Consider the following 27,438-nt stretch of genomic DNA (forward strand, 5'->3'; position numbering starts at 1 on the left):
ATACTCCAGAGCTGCACTCACTATTCTGCTGGTGCAGTCACTGTGTACATACATTACTGATCCTGAGTTACCTCCTGTATTATACTCCAGAGCTGCACTCACTATTCTGCTGGTGCGGTCACTGTGTACATACATTACTGATCCTGAGTTACCTCCTGTATTATACTCCAGAGCTGCACTCACTATTCTGCTGGTGCAGTCACTGTGTACATACATTACTGATCCTGAGTTACCTCCTGTATTATACTCCAGAGCTGCACTCACTATTCTGCTGGTGCAGTCACTGTGTACATACCTTACATTACTGATCCTGAGTTACATCCTGTATTATACTCCAGAGCTGCACTCACTATTCTGCTGGAGCAGTCACTGTGTACATACAATACATTACTGATCCTGAGTTACATCTTGTATTATACTCAGGAGCTGCACTCACTATTCTGCTGGTGCATTCACTGTGTACATACATTACATTACTGATCCTGAGTTACCTCCTGTATTATACTCCAGAGCTGCACTCACTATTCTGCTGGTGCAGTCACTGTGTACATACATTACATTACTGATCCTGAGTTACCTCCTGTATTATACTCCAGAGCTGCACTCACTATTCTGCTGGTGCAGTCACTGTGTACATACATTACTGATCCTGAGTTACATCCTGTATTATATTCCAGAGCTGCGCTCACTATTCTGCTGGAGCAGTCACTGTGTACATACATTACATTACTATTCCTGTACTGATCCTGAGTTACATCCTGTATTATACTCCAGAGCTGCACTCACTATTCCTCTGGTGCAGTCACTGTGTACATACATTACATTACTGATCCTGAGTTACATCCTGTATTATACTCCAGAGCTGCACTCACTATTCCTCTGGTGCAGTCACTGTGTACATAAATTACATTCTGATCCTGAGTTACATCTTGTGTTATACTCCAGAGCTGCACTCACTATTCTGCTGGTGCAGTCACTGTGTACATACATTACATTACTGATCCTGAGTTACCTCCTGTATTATACTCCAGAGCTGCACTCACTATTCTGCTGGTGCAGTCACTGTGTACATACAATACATTACTGATCCTGAGTTACATCTTGTATTATACTCCAGAGCTGCACTCACTATTCTGCTGGTGCAGTCACTGTGTACATACAATACATTACTGATCCTGAGTTACATCCTGTATTATACTCCAGAGCTGCACTCACTATTCTGCTGGTGCAGTCACTGTGTACATACAATACATTACTGATCCTGAGTTACATCTTGTATTATACTCCAGAGCTGCACTCACTATTCTGCTGGTGCAGTCACTGTGTACATACAATACATTACTGATCCTGAGTTACATCCTGTATTATACTCCAGAGCTGCACTCACTATTCTGCTGGTGCAGTCACTGTGTACATACAATACTGATCCTGAGTTACCTCCTGTATTATACTCCAGAGCTGCACTCACTATTCTGCTGGTGCAGTCACTGTGTACATACATTACATTACTGATCCCGAGTTACCTCCTGTATTATACTCGGGGGGCTGCACTCACTATTCTGCTGGTGCAGTCACTGTGTACATACATTACATTACTGATCCTGAGTTACCTCCTGTATTATACTCCAGAGCTGCACTCACTATTCTGCTGGTGCAGTCACTGTGTACATACATTACATTACTGATCCTGAGTTACCTCCTGTATTATACTCCAGAGCTGCACTCACTATTCTGCTGGTGCAGTCACTGTGTACATACATTACATTACTGATCCTGAGTTACATCCTGTATTATACTCCAGAGCTGCACTCACTATTCTGCTGGTGCAGTCACTGTGTACATACATTACATTACTGATCCCGAGTTACCTCCTGTATTATACTCGGGGAGCTGCACTCACTATTCTGCTGGTGCAGTCACTGTGTACATACATTACATTACTGATCCTGAGTTACCTCCTGTATTATACTCCAGAGCTGCACTCACTATTCTGCTGGTGCAGTCACTGTGTACATACATTACATTACTGATCCTGAGTTACCTCCTGTATTATACTCCAGAGCTGCACTCACTATTCTGCTGGTGCAGTCACTGTGTACATACATTACATTACTGATCCTGAGTTACCTCCTGTATTATACTCCAGAGCTGCACTCACTATTCTGCTGGTGCAGTCACTGTGTACATACATTACATTACTGATCCTGAGTTACCTCCTGTATTATACTCCAGAGCTGCACTCACTATTCTGCTGGTGCAGTCACTGTGTACATACATTACATTACTGATCCTGAGTTACCTCCTGTATTATACTCCAGAGCTGCACTCACTATTCTGCTGGTGCAGTCACTGTGTACATACATTACATTACTAATCCTGTGCTGATCCTGAGTTACCTCCTGTATTATACACCAGAGCTGCACTCACTATTCTGCTGGTGCAGTCACTGTGTACATACATTACATTACTGATCCTGAGTTACCTCCTGTATTATACTCCAGAGCTGCACTCACTATTCTGCTGGTGCAGTCACTGTGTACATACATTACTGATCCTGAGTTACCTCCTGTATTATACTCCAGAGCTGCACTCACTATTCTGCTGGTGCAGTCACTGTGTACATACATTACATTACTGATCCCGAGTTACCTCCTGTATTATACTCGGGGGGCTGCACTCACTATTCTGCTGGTGCAGTCACTGTGTACATACATTACTGATCCTGAGTTACCTCCTGTATTATACTCCAGAGCTGCACTCACTATTCTGCTGGTGCAGTCACTGTGTACATACATTACATTACTGATCCCGAGTTACCTCCTGTATTATACTCGGGGGGCTGCACTCACTATTCTGCTGGTGCAGTCACTGTGTACATACATTACATTACTGATCCTGAGTTACCTCCTGTATTATACTCCAGAGCTGCACTCACTATTCTGCTGGTGCAGTCACTGTGTACATACATTACTGATCCTGAGTTACCTCCTGTATTATACTCCAGAGCTGCACTCACTATTCTGCTGGTGCGGTCACTGTGTACATACATTACTGATCCTGAGTTACCTCCTGTATTATACTCCAGAGCTGCACTCACTATTCTGCTGGTGCAGTCACTGTGTACATACCTTACATTACTGATCCTGAGTTACATCCTGTATTATACTCCAGAGCTGCACTCACTATTCTGCTGGAGCAGTCACTGTGTACATACAATACATTACTGATCCTGAGTTACATCTTGTATTATACTCCAGAGCTGCACTCACTATTCTGCTGGTGCAGTCACTGTGTACATACATTACATTACTGATCCTGAGTTACCTCCTGTATTATACTCCAGAGCTGCACTCACTATTCTGCTGGTGCAGTCACTGTGTACATACATTACATTACTGATCCTGAGTTACCTCCTGTATTATACTCCAGAGCTGCACTCACTATTCTGCTGGTGCAGTCACTGTGTACATACATTACATTACTGATCCTGAGTTACCTCCTGTATTATACTCCAGAGCTGCACTCACTATTCTGCTGGTGCAGTCACTGTGTACATACATTACATTACTAATCCTGAGTTACCTCCTGTATTATACACCAGAGCTGCACTCACTATTCTGCTGGAGCAGTCACTGTGTACATACAATACATTACTGATCCTGAGTTACATCTTGTATTATACTCCAGAGCTGCACTCACTATTCTGCTGGTGCAGTCACTGTGTACATACATTACATTACTGATCCCGAGTTACCTCCTGTATTATACTCCAGAGCTGCACTCACTATTCTGCTGGTGCAGTCACTGTGTACATACATTACTGATCCTGAGTTACCTCCTGTATTATACTCCAGAGCTGCACTCACTATTCTGCTGGTGCAGTCACTGTGTACATACATTACATTACTGATCCTGAGTTACCTCCTGTATTATACTCCAGAGCTGCACTCACTATTCTGCTGGTGCAGTCACTGTGTACATACATTACATTACTGATCCTGAGTTACCTCCTGTATTATACTCCAGAGCTGCACTCACTATTCTGCTGGTGCAGTCACTGTGTACATACATTACATTACTGATCCTGAGTTACCTCCTGTATTATACACCAGAGCTGCACTCACTATTCTGCTGGTGCAGTCACTGTGTACATACATTACATTACTGATCCTGAGTTACCTCCTGTATTATACTCCAGAGCTGCACTCACTATTCTGCTGGTGCAGTCACTGTGTACATACATTACATTACTGATCCTGAGTTACCTCCTGTATTATACTCCAGAGCTGCACTCACTATTCTGCTGGTGCAGTCACTGTGTACATACATTACATTACTGATCCTGAGTTACCTCCTGTATTATACTCCAGAGCTGCACTCACTATTTTGCTGGTGCAGTCACTGTGTACATACATTACATTACTGATCCTGAGTTACCTCCTGTATTATACTCCAGAGCTGCACTCACTATTCTGCTGGTGCAGTCACTGTGTACATACATTACATTACTGATCCTGAGTTACCTCCTGTATTATACTCCAGAGCTGCACTCACTATTCTGCTGGTGCAGTCACTGTGTACATACATTACATTACTGATCCCGAGTTACCTCCTGTATTATACTCCAGAGCTGCACTCACTATTCTGCTGGTGCAGTCACTGTGTACATACATTACATTACTGATCCTGAGTTACCTCCTGTATTATACCCCAGAGCTGCACTCACTATTCTGCTGGTGCAGTCACTGTGTACATACATTACTGATCCTGAGTTACCTCCTGTATTATACTCCAGAGCTGCACTCACTATTCTGCTGGTGCAGTCACTGAGTACATACATTACATTACTGATCCTGAGTTACCTCCTGTATTATACTCCAGAGCTGCACTCACTATTCTGTTGGTGGAGATTTCTTTTTCATTCCTCTTCTTCTTTTCCAGACATAAGAAGACTATCCCCATGTTTGTCCCGGAGTCGTCTTCGAAGCTGCAAAAGTTCACAAGGTATTGTGTCACATTTCTCCATCAGACCGTGTCTTGCTCGGTTTCTCGGCTTCTTCAGGTTCTTTGTATTATCCACATTTCGGCAATGTCCTCCCCTAGCACTAGCCCCAAAATGGCCCATTTTGTCCAAGCCCTGTGTTAATTATAAATCCATTTCATTCTGAGAAGCCGGGATATATAGGGGCTGTATTCTCCTGGGGGGTCTCTGAACACAAAATCAGGGTCACACAAGCCAAGGATGTACCCCACTGTATAGGTGTACAAGTACTGTACCCCACAAAGGCTGCACCCTAGCTATACCGCGCAGATATTGGCTGCACCAGAACTATACCCCCCCCCCCAAATAAAGCCTGTACCCCTCCGAATAAGTGCAAATTCTAAAACAGGCAAGTATAATCTGCACCAGGACAGTACCCCACTATTACAGGCCGTACCAGGACAGTACCCCACTATTACAGGCTGCACCAGGCCAGTACATAGGCTGCACCAGGACAGTACCCGACTATTGTAGGCTGCACCAGGCCAGTACATAGGCTGCACCAGGACAGTACACCACTAATATAGGCTGCACCAGGCCAGTACATAGGCTGCACCAGGACAGTACCCCACTATTATAGGCTGCAACAGGCCAGTACATAGGCTGCACCAGGACAGTACCCCACTATTATAGGCTGCAACAGGCCAGTACATAGGCTGCACCAGGACAGTACCCGACTATTGTAGGCTGCAACAGGCCAGTACATAGGCTGCAGCAGGACAGTACCCCACTATTATAGGCTGCAACAGGCCAGTACATAGGCTGCACCAGGACAGTACCCCACTATTGTAGGCTGCATCGGGACAATACCTCATTATTATAGGCTGCACCCGGACAGTACCCCACTATTATAGGCTGCACCAGGACAGTACCCCACTATTATAGGCTGCACCAGGACAGTACCCCACTATTATAGTCTGTATCAGGACAGTACCCCACTATTATAGGCTGCACCAGGACAGTACCCCACTATTATAGTCTGTATCAGGACAGTACCCCACTATTATAAGCAGCACCAAAACAGTACCCTGATATTAGAGGCAGCACAAAAACAGTGCCCTTATATTATAGGCTGCACCAGGACAGTACCCCACTATTATAAGCTGTATCCAGTCTATCATACAGACACACTGTGGGCTGCGGGGGGTTGTACGGCCACCCGTGCCCTCCACACACTCCGCAGAGCGAGGGTCTCATTAGTACCCCGGAGACCCTCTGTCTCATTCATCTCTCGGTGTTTGTATTTTCCGCCTCCGGGGGCGTCTCCGGGATTCCTTGTTGTTGTTGTTTCTATTATTGATCATTTCATAAATGAAAAGATCTGATATAAACAGACTGTAATTATCAGGACGGGCACGAGCGCAGGGCGGGGGCGAGACCGGGGCCTCCTGCATCTGCTCCACCGCTTCTGAGACCTCACAAGCCATGGGAGACCCCCATGACATTGCCCTACAGCGCGGGGTCCGAAGAAACCAAACTGGGGCTGCAAGAACATGTCTGTGCTCGGAACCGGCAGGAGATAAAGTCTTTCATCTCCTCGCACTGGTCACTTTGAGGATCCTTCTAGAAGGAGGACGAGGAGCTGCTGCAGTACCTGAGTGATGGCAGGGTTGTCACACCTCGCACAGTACCTCCGTGGTGTCTCTGTTTTCCAAGGGTCGCTTTGTACCTTCACCATGTCACTGGTCCTCATATGTCGGGGGTCTCCTCTGTGATGTCACTGGTCCCCTTGTGTCGGGGGTCTCCTCTGTGATGTCACTGGTCCTCATATGTCGGGGGTCTCCTATGTGATGTCACTGGTCCTCATATGTCGGGGGTCTCCTCTGTGATGTCACTGGTCCTCATATGTCGGGGGTCTCCTCTGTGATGTCACTGGTCCTCATATGTCGGGAGTCTCCTCTGTGATGTCACTGGTCCTCATATGTCGGGGGTCTCCTCTGTGATGTCACTGGTCCTCATATGTCGGGAGTCTCCTCTGTGATGTCACTGGTCCTCATATGTCGGGGGTCTCCTCTGTGATGTCACTGGTCCTCATATGTCGGGGGTCTCCTCTGTGATGTCACTGGTCCCCGTGTGTCGGGGGTCTCCCCTGTGATGTCACTGGTCCCCGTGTGTCGGGGGTCTCCCCTGTGATGTCACTGGTTCCCGTGTATCGGGGGGGGCTCCTCTGTGATGTCACTGGTCCCCGTGTGTCGGGGGTCTCCCCTGTGATGTCACTGGTCCCCGTGTGTCGGGGGTCTCCTCTGTGATGTCACTGGTCCCCGTGTGTCGGGGGGCTCCTCTGTGATGTCACTGGTTCCCGTGTATGGGGGGCTCCTCTGTGATGTCACTGGTCCCCGTGTGTCGGGGGTCTCCTCTGTGATGTCACTGGTCCCTTTGTGTCGGGGGGCCTCCTCTGTGATGTCACTGGTTCCCGTGTGTCGGGGGTCTCCTCTGTGATGTCACTGGTCCCCGTGTGTCGGGGGTCTCCTCTGTGATGTCACTGGTCCCCGTGTGTCGGGGGTCTCCTCTGTGATGTCACTGGTCCCCGTGTGTCGGGGGTCTCCTCTGTGATGTCACTGGTCCCCGTGTGTCGGGGGTCTCCTCTGTGATGTCACTGGTTCCCGTGTGTCGGGGGTCTCCTCTGTGATGTCACTGGTCCCCGTGTGTCGGGGGGGTCTCCTCTGTGATGTCACTGGTTCCCGTGTGTCGGGGGTCTCCTCTGTGATGTCACTGGTCCCCGTGTGTCGGGGGGGGTCTCCTCTGTGATGTCACTGGTCCCCGTGTGTCGGGGGGGTCTCCTCTGTGATGTCACTGGTCCCCGTGTGTCGGGGGGGTCTCCTCTGTGATGTCACTGGTCCCCGTGTGTCGGGGGTCTCCTCTGTGATGTCACTGGTTCCCGTGTGTCGGGGGTCTCCTCTGTGATGTCACTGGTTCCCGTGTGTCGGGGGTCTCCTCTGTGATGTCACTGGTCCCCGTGTGTCGGGGGGGTCTCCTCTGTGATGTCACTGGTCCCCGTGTGTCGGGGGTCTCCTCTGTGATGTCACTGGTTCCCGTGTGTCGGGGGTCTCCTCTGTGATGTCACTGGTTCCCGTGTGTCGGGGGTCTCCTCTGTGATGTCACTGGTCCCCGTGTGTCGGGGGTCTCCTCTGTGATGTCACTGGTCCCCGTGTGTCGGGGGGGTCTCCTCTGTGATGTCACTGGTCCCCGTGTGTCGGGGGTCTCCTCTGTGATGTCACTGGTCCCCGTGTGTCGGGGGTCTCCTCTGTGATGTCACTGGTTCCCGTGTGTCGGGGGTCTCCTCTGTGATGTCACTGGTTCCCGTGTGTCGGGGGTCTCCTCTGTGATGTCACTGGTCCCCGTGTGTCGGGGGTCTCCTCTGTGATGTCACTGGTCCCCGTGTGTCGGGGGTCTCCTCTGTGATGTCACTGGTTCCCGTGTGTCGGGGGTCTCCTCTGTGATGTCACTGGTCCCCGTGTGTCGGGGGGGTCTCCTCTGTGATGTCACTGGTCCCCGTGTGTCGGGGGGGGTCTCCTCTGTGATGTCACTGGTCCCCGTGTGTCGGGGGGGTCTCCTCTGTGATGTCACTGGTCCCCGTGTGTCGGGGGGGTCTCCTCTGTGATGTCACTGGTTCCCGTGTGTCGGGGGGGTCTCCTCTGTGATGTCACTGGTCCCCGTGTGTCGGGGGGGTCTCCTCTGTGATGTCACTGGTTCCCGTGTGTCGGGGGTCTCTTCTAGTTGGAAGCCCTTTTGTAATTCCGAATCAATCAATTGTTAAAATATCACAGGAGGCAATGGCATTGATGTCTGGCGGCTTTAATTCCCGCATCTCCTTATTAAAACCTTTCCGTGGCTGTTATAATTATCAGAGCTCATCAGACGGGATTATTCTTTATGTAGAAGAAAGTCTCGAAGGACTAGAATAAAAAACCTCCATTGACTCCTCTCCGGTGTCCGAGCGCACAACACGGAGCGGAGAATCGCACCGCCCGCATCGGTTTTATTACCAGCGCTGCCCGCATCGCTTTTATTACCAGCGCCAGGAGGCAGCGAGAGAGAAAACAGGACGGGGCATTCATCTGCACCGCGCATTGACTGGATCTCAAGGCGAAAAACACATTGTATAATACAGTACAGCGTGTTCTCCATATTCCACCGCCACGCTGTGCTATGCGCAGGAGCCAACGGCCGGCCGAATGAATGCCAGATATATTCTAAAAGACCTGAGCGCGGCATGAGGCTCAGAAAATATAGAAATAGCTGCAAAACACTTCAAACTTTTTGGGATTTTTATTTTCCTTATATTAAAAGTATTCTGCACACGGATGATGTAAAATATAATACCGTATTAGAATGTATTGTATTCCGTACCTGCACAATTGGATTTGCTTATACATGCTCAAGTGTAAGTTTAAATGTAGATTTAGCTACATTTTTATTATTATTATTATTATTATTATTATTATTTAGCCCCCACTTTATACTGATACAGAGCTCCAAATCCCCAGCATAGGCATAGTTGCATAATAAAAATGCAGGCGTCTGGCTGTCACCACTAGAGGGAGCTCACTACAGACAATGTATAAACTGTGTGCAGTAAGCTCCCTCTAGTGGTGAGTGCAAGAAGCCTGTGTTTTATTATGTAACTATCTATGCTTGGACTTTGGAGCTCTGTGTCATGCACGGATTTGAGACAAAAAAAAACGGGTTTCACCACAACAAACAAGGGGTTTTCCGGGGGCACTTTAACAACATTGGGCCCTAGCTCTAGTGAGAAGGAAGATGGACATCTCCTCCACTTACCTGCAACTGTACACTGCACTCCTATACAGGTTCCTCACCTGTCGTCAAGCAGGAACCTGAAGCCCTTAAGAAACCCTACAATAGTCCTAGCTAGTGAGTGGGCAGGTAAGGGACGCTAGTCCCACCGCTGCACTAAAACAACACACCAGGGAAGGAAGACAGACAGGGGACTCAAGAAAGGATAACGCCAACTTCTTGGCTGCGGCCTACACCACAACAGACAGAAAGGGTTCCAACAGCTCCTTCCACCTCCAGACCAAGTCTCATACTGAGGATTTAGTGTAACCGGCACCCTCTACGGGGAGTGGAGGGTAAATATAAGGACTGGGAGTGGTCCCAAACCGGAAGCACCTGAGGAGAGGTAATGAGTATGCTGCTGGCAAGGAGAAGCTGACATTAACCCATTAGGCTATGTACACACACAGCACTTTTTTTTTTTTTTTGCTGCGTTTTTGTGTGTTTTTGGCCGCAAAAAAACAAACCCGCGGCAAAAATGCACCTGTAAAAAACACATGAATTTTTAACACGTTCCAGTGCAGTTTTGGCTGCGTTTTGCTGCGTTTTTGGTCACTGTTTTGCTGTATTTTTCCTTTGCATGGGTGAAAAATGCAGTAAAACCCAGGAAATAATTGGCATATCCATATTTTTTTTTTTTGGCTCAAAAACGCAGCTGAAGAAAAAAGTTGTGTGCGGACAGCAAAAATGAAAAGTCATAGACTTTGCTGGGGAAGCAAAGCCATGCTGTTTTGAGCCCCAAAAACGCACCCGAAAAACGCTCGGTGCGCACATAGCCTAACACGCCAAAAGAAAAGAAGCCACATTTAGTATTGAGAGCCTTGCATGGAAATGACTCTTTGGCCCTGAATCTGTCACTAGTGTCATAATGCAGGAAGACAGCCATGACACTCTGTGTCAGAAAAAATCGAGCTGATGACATAGAGTTTACAGGGGTTGACAGGCTGAGCAAATTTTTATTAAAAAAAATAATTAAAAAGTAGCATAAAGAAGTAATTTTCACCTCCACCGATTCCTTGATTCTCCCAAGTGTCACGACTTGTCTCTGCTTCCTGGTCCATTTAACAGGAAATGCTGCTCAGCCAATCACTGTCTGGGGTGTGTCACCACTCTGGCCTGTGATTGGCTGAGCAACCATTTCCTGTGTGTCAATAGGAAGCAGAAGCCAGTATGAACTGGGAGTGGGGCCAAATCAGTGGTGGAAGTGGTTACTTCACAATGAATCTACAGGAATGCTTCTGGAAACAAAAAACTGCACTATAGGCAGAGGTCAGGTGAAAAAAGCCGGACTAGACAGAGACAATTCCTGCATCTACTTTAATCAAAGCCACAGTGGCAGATAACCCTACTTGTTGATGGTTTCCAGCTATGATTTCTTGGGGCGACGTCATTATCCACATTGGTGGTTGACAAGTCTTCTCCCTGTAGGTGATATAGATTTGCTATCAGTTCGACTCTTCTTCCAGCAGAGATCTCCGCCCGCCTCACGTACATTCACAACACCAGCACGACGCGCTGACTGCTTTATTAATGCTCGCTGACGTCCCCAGGGGGTCTGTTTGTAATACGGCAAATGAAGTCAGGACGAGGAGATGTTAAGGAGATTATCGGCGGCGTGGGGCATGCAGAGCGGAGTCGTCTCGTGGTATTTAGGATGTGTGGGAGGACTCCGTAAAGGGCAGAAACGAAAACCCGCAGAGCAAAGCTCCTGATATCAGGGAGCGGGAAATCTGACTGCGTACGTCGCTAAGTCAGCGGGATCCGTCGAAATTCATTTACCAATCAGCCCGGTTAGGAACACGTTCAAAATGCTGATCTGCGAGGGAGACAAAAGTCACACTCCTGATATTGATGGCTCATACTAAATGCATTCATTTTGTTTGCATACAGCACAATGATGTGAATGGGGCCTGAAAGAGACTCTAATTACAATGCCCATATTCCTTAAAGGGCTTATTCAGCTCACTTTTACATCACTAGGTCAGAGGCGTGAAGATTAGGCAGCAACAGCATGGAAAGTTATAAAACTTTGCGACTCACTTTAGGTAGACAATTTCCATAATAAACACTTCACCCAGCCTTTGACTCTTCTTCTTCCATGACTTGTCTGTTTCTCCCCTTGCCTGACCTCGTCTCCCCTTGTCTGGACTCTTCTTAACCTGTTGTTTTATCTTTTGTCCTCCCTTTGCCTGACTTTTTCTTCTCCCCTTGCCTGGTCTCGTCTTCTTCTTCCCTTACCTGGATTCCTCTCCTCTCCTTGCCTCTAGCCCTGTTCTGCTTTTTTTGCCCAGACTCGTCTTTTCTTCTCCTTTCCTTGCCTGGACTCCTTTTCTTCTCCCCGTGCCAGACTCCTGCTCTTTTCCCCTTGCCCGACTCCTCTTCTTCTCCCTTGCCTGGACTTCTCTGCTTCTATCCTTGCCTGGACTTCTCTGCTTCTATCCTTGTCTGGACTTCTCTGCTTCTATCCTTGCCTGGACTTCTTCTCTGCTTCTATCCTTGCCTGGACTTCTTCTCTTCTTCTCTCCTTGCCTGGACTTCTTCTCTTCTTCTCTCCTTGCCTGGACTTCTCTTCTTCTCTCCTTGCCTGGGACTCCTCTTCTTCTCTTCTTCTCTCCTTGCCTGGACTTCTTCTCTTCTTCTCTCCTTGCCTGGACTTCTTCTCTTCTTCTCTCCTTGCCTGGACTTCTCTTCCTCTCTCCTTGCCTGGGACTCCTCTTCTTCTCTTCTTCTCTCCTTGCCTGGGACTCCTCTTCTTCTCTTCTTCTCTCCTTGCCTGGGACTCCTCTTTTTCTGTCCTTGCCTGGGGACTCCTCTTTTTCTGTCCTTGCCTGGGGACTCCTCTTTTTCTGTCCTTGCCTGGGGACTCCTCTTCTTCTGTCCTTGCCTGGGGACTCCTCTTCTTCTGTCCTTGCCTGGGGACTCCTCTTCTTCTGTCCTTGCCTGGGGACTCCTCTTCTTCTGTCCTTGCCTGGGGACTCCTCTTCTTCTGTCCTTGCCTGGGGACTCCTCTTCTCTTCTCTCCTTGCCTGGGGACTCCTCTTCTCTTCTCTCCTTGCCTGGGGACTCCTCTTCTTCGTCTCTCCTTGCCTGGGGACTCCTCTTCTTCTCTCCTTGCCTGGGGACTTCTCTTCTTCTTCTCTCCTTGCCTGGGACTGCTCTTCTTCTCTCCTCTTCTTCTCTCCTTGCCTGGGGACTCCTCCTTCTTCTCTCCTTGCCTGGGGACTCCTCCTTCTTCCCTCCTTGCCTGGGACTCCTCTTCTTCTCTCCTCTTCTTCTCTCCTCTCCTTGCCTGGGGCCTCCTCTTCTTCTCTCCTTGCCTGGGGACTCCTCTTCTTCTCTCCTTGCCTGGGGACTCCTCTTCTTCTCTCCTTGCCTGGGGACTCCTCCTTCTTCTCTCTTTGCCTGGGGACTCCTCCTTCTTCTCTCCTTGCCTGGGGACTCCTCCTTCTTCTCTCCTTGCCTGGGGACTCCTCCTTCTTCTCTCCTTGCCTGGGGACTCCTCCTTCTTCCCTCCTTGCCTGGGACTCCTCTTCTTCTCTCCTCTTCTTCTCTCCTTGCCTGGGGCCTCCTCTTCTTCTCTCCTTGCCTGGGGACTCCTCTTCTTCTCTCCTTGCCTGGGGACTCCTCTTCTTCTCTCCTTGCCTGGGGACTCCTCCTTCTTCTCTCCTTGCCTGGGGACTCCTCCTTCTTCTCTCCTTGCCTGGGGACTCCTCCTTCTTCTCTCCTTGCCTGGGGACTCCTCCTTCTTCTCTCCTTGCCTGGGGACTCCTCTTCTTCTCTCCTTGCCTGGGGACTCCTCTTCCTCTCTCTTTGCCTGGGGACTCCTCTTCCTCTCTCTTTGCCTGGGGACTCCTCTTCCTCTCTCTTTGCCTGGGGACTCCTCTTCCTCTCTCTTTGCCTGGGGACTCCTCTTCTTCTCTCCTTGCCTGGGGACTCCTCTTCTCTTCTCTCCTTGCCTGGGGACTCCTCTTCTTCGTCTCTCCTTGCCTGGGGACTCCTCTTCTTCTCTCCTTGCCTGGGGACTTCTCTTCTTCTTCTCTCCTTGCCTGGGGACTTCTCTTCTTCTTCTCTCCTTGCCTGGGACTGCTCTTCTTCTCTCCTCTTCTTCTCTCCTTGCCTGGGGACTCCTCCTTCTTCTCTCCTTGCCTGGGGACTCCTCCTTCTTCCCTCCTTGCCTGGGACTCCTCTTCTTCTCTCCTCTTCTTCTCTCCTCTCCTTGCCTGGGGCCTCCTCTTCTTCTCTCCTTGCCTGGGGACTCCTCTTCTTCTCTCCTTGCCTGGGGACTCCTCTTCTTCTCTCCTTGCCTGGGGACTCCTCCTTCTTCTCTCTTTGCCTGGGGACTCCTCCTTCTTCTCTCCTTGCCTGGGGACTCCTCCTTCTTCTCTCCTTGCCTGGGGACTCCTCCTTCTTCTCTCCTTGCCTGGGGACTCCTCCTTCTTCCCTCCTTGCCTGGGACTCCTCTTCTTCTCTCCTCTTCTTCTCTCCTTGCCTGGGGCCTCCTCTTCTTCTCTCCTCTCCTTGCCTGGGGCCTCCTCTTCTTCTCTCCTCTCCTTGCCTGGGGACTCCTCTTCTTCTCTCCTTGCCTGGGGACTCCTCTTCTTCTCTCCTTGCCTGGGGACTCCTCCTTCTTCTCTCCTTGCCTGGGGACTCCTCCTTCTTCTCTCCTTGCCTGGGGACTCCTCCTTCTTCTCTCCTTGCCTGGGGACTCCTCTTCTTCTCTCCTTGCCTGGGGACTCCTCTTCCTCTCTCTTTGCCTGGGGACTCCTCTTCCTCTCTCTTTGCCTGGGGACTCCTCTTCCTCTCTCTTTGCCTGGGGACTCCTCTTCCTCTCTCTTTGCCTGGGGACTCCTCTTCTTCTCTCTTTGCCTGGGGACTCCTCTTCTCTTCTTCTTCTCTCCTTGCCTGGGGACTCCTCTTCCTCTCTCTTTGCCTGGGGACTCCTCTTCCTCTCTCTTTGCCTGGGGACTCCTCTTCCTCTCTCTTTGCCTGGGGACTCCTCTTCTTCTCTCCTTGCCTGGGGACTCCTCTTCTCTTCTCTCCTTGCCTGGGGACTCCTCTTCTCTTCTCTCCTTGCCTGGGGACTCCTCTTCTTCGTCTCTCCTTGCCTGGGGACTCCTCTTCTTCTCTCCTTGCCTGGGGACTTCTCTTCTTCTTCTCTCCTTGCCTGGGGACTTCTCTTCTTCTTCTCTCCTTGCCTGGGACTGCTCTTCTTCTCTCCTCTTCTTCTCTCCTTCCCTGGGGACTCCTCCTTCTTCTCTCCTTGCCTGGGGACTTCTCTTCTTCTTCTCTCCTTGCCTGGGGACTTCTCTTCTTCTTCTCTCCTTGCCTGGGACTGCTCTTCTTCTCTCCTCTTCTTCTCTCCTTGCCTGGGGACTCCTCCTTCTTCTCTCCTTGCCTGGGGACTCCTCCTTCTTCCCTCCTTGCCTGGGACTCCTCTTCTTCTCTCCTCTTCTTCTCTCCTCTCCTTGCCTGGGGCCTCCTCTTCTTCTCTCCTTGCCTGGGGACTCCTCTTCTTCTCTCCTTGCCTGGGGACTCCTCCTTCTTCTCTCTTTGCCTGGGGACTCCTCCTTCTTCTCTCTTTGCCTGGGGACTCCTCCTTCTTCTCTCCTTGCCTGGGGACTCCTCCTTCTTCTCTCCTTGCCTGGGGACTCCTCCTTCTTCCCTCCTTGCCTGGGACTCCTCTTCTTCTCTCCTCTTCTTCTCTCCTTGCCTGGGGCCTCCTCTTCTTCTCTCCTCTCCTTGCCTGGGGACTCCTCTTCTTCTCTCCTTGCCTGGGGACTCCTCTTCTTCTCTCCTTGCCTGGGGACTCCTCCTTCTTCTCTCCTTGCCTGAGGACTCCTCCTTCTTCTCTCCTTGCCTGGGGACTCCTCCTTCTTCTCTCCTTGCCTGGGGACTCCTCCTTCTTCTCTCCTTGCCTGGGGACTCCTCTTCTTCTCTCCTTGCCTGGGGACTCCTCTTCCTCTCTCTTTGCCTGGGGACTCCTCTTCCTCTCTCTTTGCCTGGGGACTCCTCTTCCTCTCTCTTTGCCTGGGGACTCCTCTTCCTCTCTCTTTGCCTGGGGACTCCTCTTCTTCTCTCTTTGCCTGGGGACTCCTCTTCTCTTCTTCTTCTCTCCTTGCCTGGGGACTCCTCTTCCTCTCTCTTTGCCTGGGGACTCCTCTTCCTCTCTCTTTGCCTGGGGACTCCTCTTCCTCTCTCTTTGCCTGGGGACTCCTCTTCCTCTCTCTTTGCCTGGGGACTCCTCTTATTCTCTCTTTGCCTGGGGACTCCTCTTCTTTTCTTCTTCTCTCTTTGCCTGGGGACTCCTCTTCTTCTCTCCTTGCCTGGGGACTCCTCTTCTTCTCTCCTTGCCTGGGGACTCCTCTTCCTCTCTCTTTGCCTGGGGACTCCTCTTCCTCTCTCTTTGCCTGGGGACTCCTCTTCCTCTCTCTTTGCCTGGGGACTCCTCTTCCTCTCTCTTTGCCTGGGGACTCTTCTTCTTCTCTCTTTGCCTGGGGACTCCTCTTCCTCTCTCTTTGCCTGGGGACTCCTCTTCCTCTCTCTTTGCCTGGGGACTCCTCTTCCTCTCTCTTTGCCTGGGGACTCCTCTTCCTCTCTCTTTGCTTGGGGACTCCTCTTCCTCTCTCTTTGCCTGGGGACTCCTCTTCCTCTCTCTTTGCCTGGGGACTCCTCTTCCTCTCTCTTTGTCTGGGACTCCTCTTCTTCTCTCTTTGCCTGGGGACTCCTCTTCTCTTCTTCTTCTCTCCTTGCCTGGGGACTCTTCTTCCTCTCTCCTTGCCTGGGGACTCCTCTTCCTCTCTCCTTGCCTGGGGACTCCTCTTCCTCTCTCTTTGCCTGGGGACTCCTCTTCCTCTCTCTTTGCCTGGGGACTCCTCTTCCTCTCTCTTTGCCTGGGGACTCCTCTTCCTCTCTCTTTGCCTGGGGACTCCTCTCCTTTTCCCCTTGCCTGGACTCTTCTCTCCTTGCCTGGACTCTTGTCCTCTTTTCAATTAAGTCGTCCTGCACACTTTTTCCCTCCTTTCTCTGCCTGGACTATTGTCATCTCCCGCTTTGGACTCTTCTTTCCAAGCCCAGTTCTAACTCAAACCTTGTTTTCTGTAAGACCCTGCAGTGTTTCATAGTAGCCACTATCACACCAGTAAGCCTCACCAGACCTGGGTAGTGTCTGACCGTCCCTGGTGCCTCCTGCCTCCCTATGTGGAAGCGCTGGATAACCTCTGTACGTTATTGACATTGTCTCATTCTCAATATCTTCGAAACTGGGCAAAGTTACCGCCAATGCCGGCTTTAGGGGGGAGAATGCATCTCCAGTTGCTTTACGTTTGTGTCGTATCCAAGGGCACTTATTAGAGATGATATAAAGACGAAGCTAAAAAGCACCGAGGACCTTTCATTGGCCCCTAGAAATGTCTACACGAGACCTCTCAATTACTTCAGGTTTCTGGTGCTTCGGGGACCTGCCAACGACGAGCAACGAAGCAGAACCAAAGCCGCTGCCGCCAGACTCATCTCACATTGTCTCGCTCTTTAACAAGCAGCTGGTCCACGCTTTCTTGTCTGCGTGAGGAAATTGCCGAGCGCGCCGCACTTTGCAGAGCATTTAGCACCCAGCGTGAAAACCATCAGCACAGGAAGCATCCCGGAGAACGGGAACCACGAAAGTTGTCATCAGTGTCATCTCACTCATCACATCGTCAAGTGATACAACTAATAACCGCAAACGAGGCCCTAAAAAAATAGTTTTTCTGTAAGATTGTCATAATAAGATTTTTATTTTAAGCTCCCAGCAGAGAACCGGAAAACGCGTCGCTGTTTTTCATGATTTGTTTCCCACCTATGGGTCAGCATCGCAGGACACCTCTGTTGACCATGTGCCCCCCAGATTGTATTCTCTAGATATTCGGATCCACTTTTAAGCAGCATTTTCCTTTTTAGCACTAGAAGTCCCAGGAATTTCGAGCTCCATAGGGTTTCAATGGTAGAAATGTCAAATGACCCCTCTCTGGGACTTCTAGTGTTAATCTTTTCATAAAGTAGAGAAAACTTTGGCGCCAATGATCCGGAGTTAGTTTTATATGCTACATTTTTGGATAAAGCTAAATAAGAAATTGTCACGCTGTACAAAGGCTAGTAAGACGTAGTACAGCGTAATCCCCACTAGGTGGCAGCAGAGTAGTGAAGGAGAGACAAAGAAACACTGTAATTGAAAGACAGCTGAAGTACAGCAGAGTAACTTCAACAGGCAGTTAACAGGCGAACCACCAGGGGGCAGTGGAGTAGTCAAACAGTCAGGGTCTAGCCAGGAAAGTCAAGTCACTGCAAAGTGAAGATCAACATCAAAGTCAGAAAGCGGAACTGAGTCGGATGCCGGGAGATCAGGTATGCAGAGGGGAACACAAACAACAGACAGGAGCGGGAAGTCAGGGACCGACAGACGAACAGGGGAGGGTCAAAGTCAGGACACAGTAGCAGGGAGGCAGAACAGATCGGGAACAGTCACTAGAACCAGCATACAAGCTGCAAGGCAGAAATACAGTCATATGAAAAAGTTTGGGCACCCCTATTAATGTTAACCTTTTTTCTTTATAACAATGGGTTTTTGCAGCAGCTATTTCAGTTTCATATATCTAATAACTGAGGGTCTGAGTAATATTTCTGGATTGAAATGAGGTTTATTGTACTAACAGAAAATGTGCAATCCGCATTTAAACAAAATTTGACCGGTGCAAAAGTATGGGCACCTCAACATAAAAGTGACATTAATATTTTGTAGATCCTTCTTTTGCAAAAATCACAGCCTCTAGTGGCTTCCTGTAGCTTTTAATGAGTTCCTGGATCCTGGGTGAAGGTAGATCTGACCATTCATGTTTACAAAACAATTCCAGTTAAGTTTGATGGTCGCCGAGCATGGACCGCCGCTTCACATCATCCCACAGATTTTCAATGATGTTCAGGTCTGGGGACTGGGATGGCCATTCCAGAACATTGTAATTGTTCCTCTGCATGAATGCCTGAGTAGATTTGGTAGAGAGGCAATATATAGCGTCCTCGGATCCAAAACGATGCAAGGGAAGTTAACCCCTGACGTGACCAGGCCAGAGCTGGGTGTAACCAGCAGCAGTGAAAAGCCGGCCTGGATCATGACAGAAATTCTGTTGCCAGAGTCCAGATTGTGAGGGAAGTTGATAGTTTTGATCAAACCTTAATAAAGCTGTGGAATTTTAAATTTAAAAATTTTGAAAATGAGTGGAGAATAAAAACAATATATAGCTGGAAATCAAAATCTGGAGTCCCCATCCCTGCTGTTCCTCCCTGATCTGCCCCGGCTTTTACCACCTGATTCCTGTCCCTCCCCTGCTGTTCCTCCCTGATCTGCCCCGGCTTTTACCACCTGATTGCTGTCCCTCCCCTGCTGTTCCTCCCTGATCTGCCCCTACTTTTACCACCTGATTGCTGTCCCTCCCCTGCTGTTTCTACCTGACATAGAGATACTGATCGCATTATTCCTACCCATTGTGGTTTTGCCCATGCTGCTCCTACCCAATTCAGTAGTCTCACGCCTAATTTATTTATTTTTTACCCAATATAGTGGTTGCACCCCTGCTGTTCCTATCTTATGTATGGGTTCTGCTTCTGTCATTCCTTCCTAATCTCCGGAATCTGATCCCACTATTCGTAACTGTTCTAATGGTTCCACCCACACTGTTCCTTCTTGATTTAGTGGTTCTGCCCACACTGTTTCTGCTCAATGTAGTGGTTCCGCCCCTGCTGTTCTTAATTCACTTAGTGGTTCCATCTCTGCAGTTCTTAAAGGGAGCCAATCACCAGGATTTTTGTATATATAACCTAAAGCCAGTGCTATGCTGACACTATCAGAGTGATTCTCTACATACCGGTAGTGGTCAGCTCGGATGTGTAGGTTTTGAAATCCAGAAAGTAAAGTTTATAAAATTAGCTGCTTGTTGAGTGACATTTGCAATGGTGCAGATAATAAATTCATAGTTATCCCCTCCCCCTGCTAGAATTAGCATAAGCATTATACAAACGATTCACTTCCTCTGTTGCAGGACATGTGGTGAGGTCATACCCATGTGACCAGAAGGGGCGGGGCCTCAGCCAACAAAACTGGATACCAGGTCACATGGGTTTGACCTCACACAGGTCCTGCAAGAGACAAAGTGAGTCATTTGTCTGATACTTATGCTAATCCTAACATAGGGAGGGGATAACTATGAATTTATTATCTGCTCAGTTGCAACTGCCTGATAGTGCCAGTACAGCAGGCTTTTAGCTTATATATGAAAATACTGGTGATTTTGTTCCCTTTAATTGATCTAGTTGTTCCACCCCTGCAGTTCTTAATTGATCTAGGGGTTACACCCATGCTGTTCTTACATGAACTTATTGGTTCCACCCCTGCAGTTCTTAATTGTTTTATTGGTTCCGCTCATATTGTTTTTACATATTCTAGTGGCTCCGCCTCTGCTGTTCGTAACTGATCTAGTAGTTCCGCCCCTGCTGTTCCTAATCCAGTAATTCCGCCTCTGCGGTTCCTAATTGATCTCATAGTCCCGCCTCTGCTGGTCCTAATTGATCTCATAGTTCCGCCCCTGCTGTTCCTAATTGATCCAGTGGTTCCGCCCCTGCTGTTCCTAATTGATCCAGTGGTTCCGCCCCTGCTGTTCCTAATTGATCCAGTGGTTCCGCCCCTGCTGTTCCTAATTGATCCAGTGGTTCCGCCCCTGCTGTTCCTAATTGATCCAGTGGTTCCGCCCCTGCTGTTCCTAATTGATCCAGTGGCTCCGCCCCTGCTGTTCCTAATTGATCCAGTGGCTCCGCCCCTGCTGTTCCTAATTGATCCAGTGGCTCCGCCCCTGCTGTTCCTAATTGATCTCATTCTTATGCCCCCTGCTGTGCCTAATTGATCCAGTGGTTCCGCCCCTGCTGTTCTTAATTGATCCATCCCAGCACTTCCTACCTGATGTAGGGGTTCTGCCCCTCCTGTCTCTACCTTATCTATTGTTTCCCCTCCCTGCTGTTCATACCTGATTTAGGGTGTCTGTCTTTGCTGGTCCCTACTGATATACGAGTTCTTCCCCTGGCACTCCTATCTGATTGAGATATTTTCCCCTTCCAACCCTGCTGCTCCTATATTTTATCGAGGGACTCTGCGCCTGCTGCTGCTTCTCAGTCAAGGGGTTCTGCTCCTGTCACTCCTACCTGATTGAAGGGCTTCACTGCAGCTGCTCCTACCCAATTTGGGGGTTCCATCCATGCTCTTTGGCTATGCATACCGGGTGTAAAGTTGGTGGCCCAAGGCTTGCTCCACTAATTCCTGTTTTAAGTTACACAGCACTCTTACAGGGGTTTCCTTTTGCAGACGTTTATGTCCAATAGATTGGGCTTCCACTTTTGGTCCCCAAATCTATCATCAGAATGGCTCCCCAACTTACACCATTGTAAAAAGATAATTACCCGTGCAAGCACATCTCTCTCCATTGACTTCTATGGAACTTCCGAAAACAGCCATGAAATCTGTCTTGGATATTTTACGATCTCTATTGGGCTATGTTCACACAGGGTGTTTTACAGCATTTTTTTGCATGGTTTTTGCCTTGATTTTATACAAGTCCATGCAATAAAAGGCTGCCTTGAGAGTCCCAGCAAAGCCTATGAGATTTCGGAAATCCTATGCCCATAGACAAAACACCTGTGTGTTTTTCCTGACAGTTTTGTCAACCTCTTTGGTTTTTGCTTTTTTTTTTTAAGAATGAACATGTCAATTCTTTTCAGTGTTTTTGCCGTGGTTTTTCACCCTAGTGATGGGCGGACTTGCAGATATCCTGAATTGGCGGGTCAAACCAGTTTCCGGCCTGAAATTGATCCAGGGTATCTGGCCGAACAAAAGTCCCCATATAATATGGGGACAGGTTTCCGGTACTTAAAAATGGTGGTGGAAAGGATAGGGGAATTGGAGCAGGCACGTTACTTACTGAGGCTCCAACGTGGCTGTAACTCCTGGCCTCTCATTTTACTTCCGGGGCCGCTCATTAGCCTCATACATATTCACTGCTTTCACCAGCGTCTATGATTAGTTACAGTCAGACGCGTCCCCACCGTGAGTCTTTGATTTGGACTTTGTGTGGATTACGTCGGAGCTGGATGTTTGGAGGTTAATAAAGTGGTGAAAGAGGGTGCTTTTTTGTCTTTTATTTCAAATAAAGGATTTTTTTTTGTGTCTGTTTTATTTTTTTTTCACTTACACATTAGTTATCGGGGCGGGTCTCATAGACCCTCCCCATCACTAATCTAGGGCTTAGTGGCAGGTGTGAGCTGCTAGTCACCCCTTATTACCTCGATGGCCACCGCACCAGGGTAATTAGGAAGAGCTGGGTAAAGCTCTGTGATTGTCTCATCTAAAGCCTGCTTTACACGTTGCAATTTCGCATACGAAATCATATGCGATTTGCAACGCCCCCATCGTATGTGCGGCACGTTCAATTTGTTGAATGTGCCGCACAAACTATTAACCCCCGTCACACGTACTTACCCGTCCATACGACCTTGATGTGGGCGGCGAACGTCCACTTCCTGCAGTGGGAGGGACGGTCGGCGTCACCGCGACGTCACGCGGCAGCCGGCCAATAGAAGTGGAGGGGCGGAGCTGAGCGGGACGTAAACATCCCGCCCATCTCCTTCCTTCCACATTGTCGGCAGGAGCCGCGGGACGGAGGTAAGCTGTCGTTCATCGTTCCCGGGTTGTCACACACTGCGATGTGTGCTGCCTCGGGAAAATTGAACAACCTCACGTTTAATCTTTGAGGAATGAACGACGTGCATGCGATGAACGGATTTTCGTTCAATCGCAATTGCACGGAGGTTTTACACGCTACAATCATACTTACGATGCCGGATGTGCGTCACTTACGACGTGACCCCACCGACACATCGTAAGATTTATTGTAGCGTGTAAAGCGCCCTTTATGGATGCAGCAATCGTAGGCAGCTGTAGGTTTCTATTTTTCAGCTGGGGGGCCCAATAACCATGGGTCACCCCAGCCTGAGAATACCAGCCCCCAGCTGTCGGGCTTTATGTTCGCTGGATATCAATATTGGGAGGGACCGCACACAGTTTTTTTATTAAATGTATTTATTTATTTTTTTTTAAAAAAAAGCCGCTTGCGATTCCTCTTATTTTGAAACACAGGCAAGAATAGATTTTTTTATTTATTTATTTTTATACCGCAATAGATGCACGTAGCATCTGTGATTGGAAGCAGTCAGACGCCGCCACTCAAGGTGGGGGTGCGTCTGACTGCAACCAATCACAGACACCAGTGGGCGGGGAAAGCAGTGAATATGCATGAGGCTAATGAGTGGCCCCAGAAGTAGAAGGAGCGGCTGTGGGAATAGTTACAGCCGGAGACTGGGAAATATAATTTTGCATTTGTTCCAGAGGTCACAAAGAGATGGGGAATAACTCATAATGGAGAAAGTGGATGATATAGACTCTTAGATTGGCTGGGCCAACGGCTGTCACTAATCCACCAGTACATCGCATTATCCAAAGGTGAAAACAAAAGCAGAAAATGGAAACCAAGGCCAATCTTATTTTGTGATTGCAAACTCCAAAGGCAGAAATATTGTGAGTGGGTAAAAGTTAGGTAAAAAAAAAAATGTTTGCTTCCATTACAGAAGGACCATGAGGTTAAATGAGAAATAATTGAGGTGGCACCGGAGCGGGCAGTGGACACGGGTGGATATGGATGATGATTAACCCGGTGACTATGCAATTACAGTCCATTCATTGATTGCCAGGTTAGCAGTCACATCGTCCCGCGGGCACCAGGGGCATCCTCGCCATCATGTGCCGCCTTGTTATAATGAGCGATATCACAGAGAAACCCTTGTGACATTTCTTCATGCCAGCCTGACAGATTAAATCCCAGCGGGGGAGGCTCCGAGCGCCCGATACTTCAGTTTTCAGAATATTTTTCCGTTTAGGGTACTTTCACACATCCGGATTTTTGCTCTGCGGCACAATACGGCGTTCTGCAGAAAAACCGCAACCGGCTTTTGTAACGCCGATTGCGGTTTTTTTTTGCATTGACTTACATTAGTGCCGCATTGTGCCGCAGGGGCTTGCGTTCGGTCCGGTTTTTGCCGCATGCGGCAGATGTAGCCGATGCGGCGGCCGGATCGAACGTTCCCTGCAACGTTTTTTGCTCCGGCAAAAAACACCGCATCGCGCCGCATCCGGCCGCTGCGGCGCATTTTTCAATGCATCCCTATGGAGGCCGGATGCGGTGCGATGCGGAAAAAACCGCATCCGGTCGCCGCATGCGGTATTTTCCACTGCGCATGCTCAGTAGCATGCCGCAACCGGAAAAAACCGGACCGGCCGCATGTAAAAACTTATGCAAAGGATGCGGTGTTTTCACCGCATCCGTTGCATAGTTTTCACAGCCGGATTGAGCCGCAGGGCTCAAACCGGATGTGTGAAAGTAGCCTTATGCTTCGAGCTGAATATTTTACAAACACGAGATTAGCAATTTATTACGGCCTCTATTCTGTTAATTAGGGATGAATATTCGGCAGGTCGGCAAGATGAGACTCTGTGTCAATATGAGGCATGTAAAGCCATAGGTCTTCTCAATTAATTTGGTTATGATCTCCCCTTGAGGATCCTCTAACTAGCATCTAATATATGGACTAGTCCTTTCTGATATTTGGATAATCACATCCACTAATCACCATTTTGGAGGGGAACCCAGAACCAAATGTGAGGACCCCCAACACCTAGCCACAGTAGGCTTACCTGTATGATTACAGGGACCGAGGAGGATAAAAAAAATGCGGAATCCCAAAAAGGTAACAGAGTGGCTGGAAACTTAACGGACTGCAGACCTAATCCTGACACACAACTAACAGTAGCCGTGGGGCGTGCCTACGATGACCTGGATGCCTCGACAAAGCCGGAGAACTAAATAATCTCACAGATAGAAATATAGGAAAGCTAATCTGCCTCGGAGCAGTCCCCAAAGATAGCTAGCCCCCCACATGTAAAGGCTACGGTGATATAGAAAAACACAATACAAAGCTAGAAAAGACAGATTCAGCAAAGGTGAGGCCCAAACTATCTTTATAGGAAAGGATAGAAAGGAGCACTGTCTGCAACCGTAAAAACCCTAATATATACCAGCACTACTGATATGGAAAAATCCTGAGGTCACACAACCTCTCCCCCACTGTATCAGCACTCAGATGTTACTGGGATCCAAAAACACTAATACAGATGAGGAACTGAATTAATACCAAGCATGACAAATACAATACCTCGCAGAATCATGGAGCTAAGTATACAGACACTCCCATCACGGAATGGTCCCATTCCACCAAGAACTCCACACAGACAAAATAGGAATCATGCATAGTATCCAAGCAAAAAAAAGCAACAAGAAAGTGGAAAACAAACAGCAGAGGTACAAAGACCACTTATCTGAGAGTAGTTTTGGAAGTGAGCAGAGCTGGTTACAGAAAGTCCTTAACACACAGGAGTAATTGACCACCGACAAGTAACAAGAGAAAGCTACTAAGTTAAATAGACCAATCTGACCCTGATTGCCAGTCCTCTACAGGTGTGTGGCTTTTATTCCACACATCAACTGCATCGCCAGCACTGACCACAAGAGGGAGCCCCAAACTGGAAAACGTATTCACAATACTTACCTCATCCAAAAAGGTAAGATGCCATCCTGCCACACAGAGCTTTGCACAAACTTCCCCGACTGTCATGGTGGCATCAGGCTCTGTTCACATTGCAGTTTCTGACACTCTTCCCGATGGTTTCTTTGGTGTCTGTGATCAATACAGACAAACTCGGACTTCCCTGCTGTGTGCTAATTCATAGGCAGGCTAGCAAGAGTTCATCTCTGATAGTCTGCTTGGTCATTTCACCAGAGGCCAATCACATCTGCTCCCCTCCTATTTATGCTGGTGGAAACCTTCCACCTATGCCAGCTATAGTTTATTCTATGTTGTGAGATGTGGTGTCCCAGACTTTCTGTGCAAAGTTGTGCTTTTTGCTTGGTGTTAGTGTGAAGTTTACACCTGTTGTTTTTGTCCTTCCTTCCTGCTCTTGTTTATTTATCTGAATCTCTCATTGTCTTTACCTTTGTGTGTGCATGCTGTGTGGTTTTTCCCTTGTTTGTTTATATCTGAGGGTTTCATCACACTCCTGTCCCGTCTCTCCCGAGGGAAGGGAGAATAAGATCAGGACTGGTCAGGAGCAGGGCTAGGAAGGAGACTCTGGCCTCTCCACCATCAAGAGTATCCTTGAGATTAGGGATAGCATAGGGACCCCTAGCTTGAGGGACAGCTTAGAGGCCCCAGTTCCTCGCTACTCCATAGTCATCATGACACATCCATGCAAACGTTTCTCACTTTTACTACAAAGTATAGTTGATGAAGATTTGCACTACCCTGGTCCGGTATCCTCTTTGGACCAGGGCAGTGCAAGCATTCCTGAGCTGGTACTTGATTACCGGCATCCTGGGCCCCACTTCATGATGTTGGGGCATGAGACACAGAACTGTGCCAGTTTCGATGCAACGCAATCCCTTCAATCAGCCGATCGATGGTGGTGCAGGGGGTCAGACTCCACCAATCTGATTCCCTATCTTAAGGGGTACTTTGCATGCTGCGACATCGCAAGCCGATGCTGCGATGCCGAGCGCGATAGTCCCCGCCCCCGTCGCAGCTCCGATATCCTTGTGATAGCTGCCGTAGCGAACATTATCGCTTCGGCAGCTTCACATGGACTCACCTGCCCTGCGACGTCGCTCTGGCCGGCGACCCACCTCCTTATTAAGAGGCCAATAGGAGCGGAGGGGCAGAGATGAGTGGGATGTAAACATCCCGCCCACCTTCTCCTTTCCGCATATCCTACGGGAGCCGTGGTGACGCCGGTAGGAGATGTTCCTCGCTCCTGCGGCTTCACACACAGCGATGTGTGCTGCTGCTGGAGCGAGGAACAACATCGGACCATCGCGTCAGTGTAATTATGGATTACGCCGACGCTACACCGATGATACGATTACGACGCTTTTGCGCTCGTTAATCGTATCATCTAGGCTTTACACACTACGATATCGCCTGCGATGCCGGATGTGCGTCACTTTCAATTTGACCCCACCGACATCGCACCTGCGATGTCGTAATGTGCAAAGTACCCCTAAGAATAGTCCTTCAGAATCCCACTTTCATGCCCAGACACCCCCTTATGCCTAGTAATGGAAACAGACACGACGGCTGCAGACATACTGCGCTCTTACCATCATCACTTGGCTTCTATATGACAACCGCGATTATACACGTCCCCCGGGGCAGGCCGTCGTGCGACTCTGGATCAAGATCAGGGACTACTTTGTTCCTTAGCAGGGATTATTTTCGGCAGGAGTTGGCACATCACACAATCAACGGTGACAAGGCTCAAATCCCGCATCAAACAAACCGGACCGGGACGCCGCGCGCATTAATAGTTGGATTAGCGGTTTTGGCAGAAGTCGGCTTCTAAATTAGCCAACAATTTGCTACTGGGA

The 27,438-nt window shown here is 48.9% G+C and overlaps 1 protein-coding gene across 1 annotated transcript in view; it reads left to right on the plus strand.

Annotated features, from left to right (window-relative positions):
* B9D1 (B9 domain containing 1) overlaps positions 1-27,438 on the plus strand; it is a 68,724-nt gene that overhangs the window by 17,834 nt on the left and 23,452 nt on the right. Inside the window, exon 5 of the mRNA XM_075318346.1 lies at positions 4,942-5,004. Within this exon, the coding sequence (XP_075174461.1) occupies positions 4,942-5,004 (63 nt within the window). The remainder of the gene's footprint in view (positions 1-4,941; positions 5,005-27,438) is intronic.

This window comes from Anomaloglossus baeobatrachus, chromosome 7 (assembly GCF_048569485.1).
Source record: "Anomaloglossus baeobatrachus isolate aAnoBae1 chromosome 7, aAnoBae1.hap1, whole genome shotgun sequence".
Taxonomy (NCBI): Eukaryota; Metazoa; Chordata; class Amphibia; order Anura; family Aromobatidae; genus Anomaloglossus; species Anomaloglossus baeobatrachus.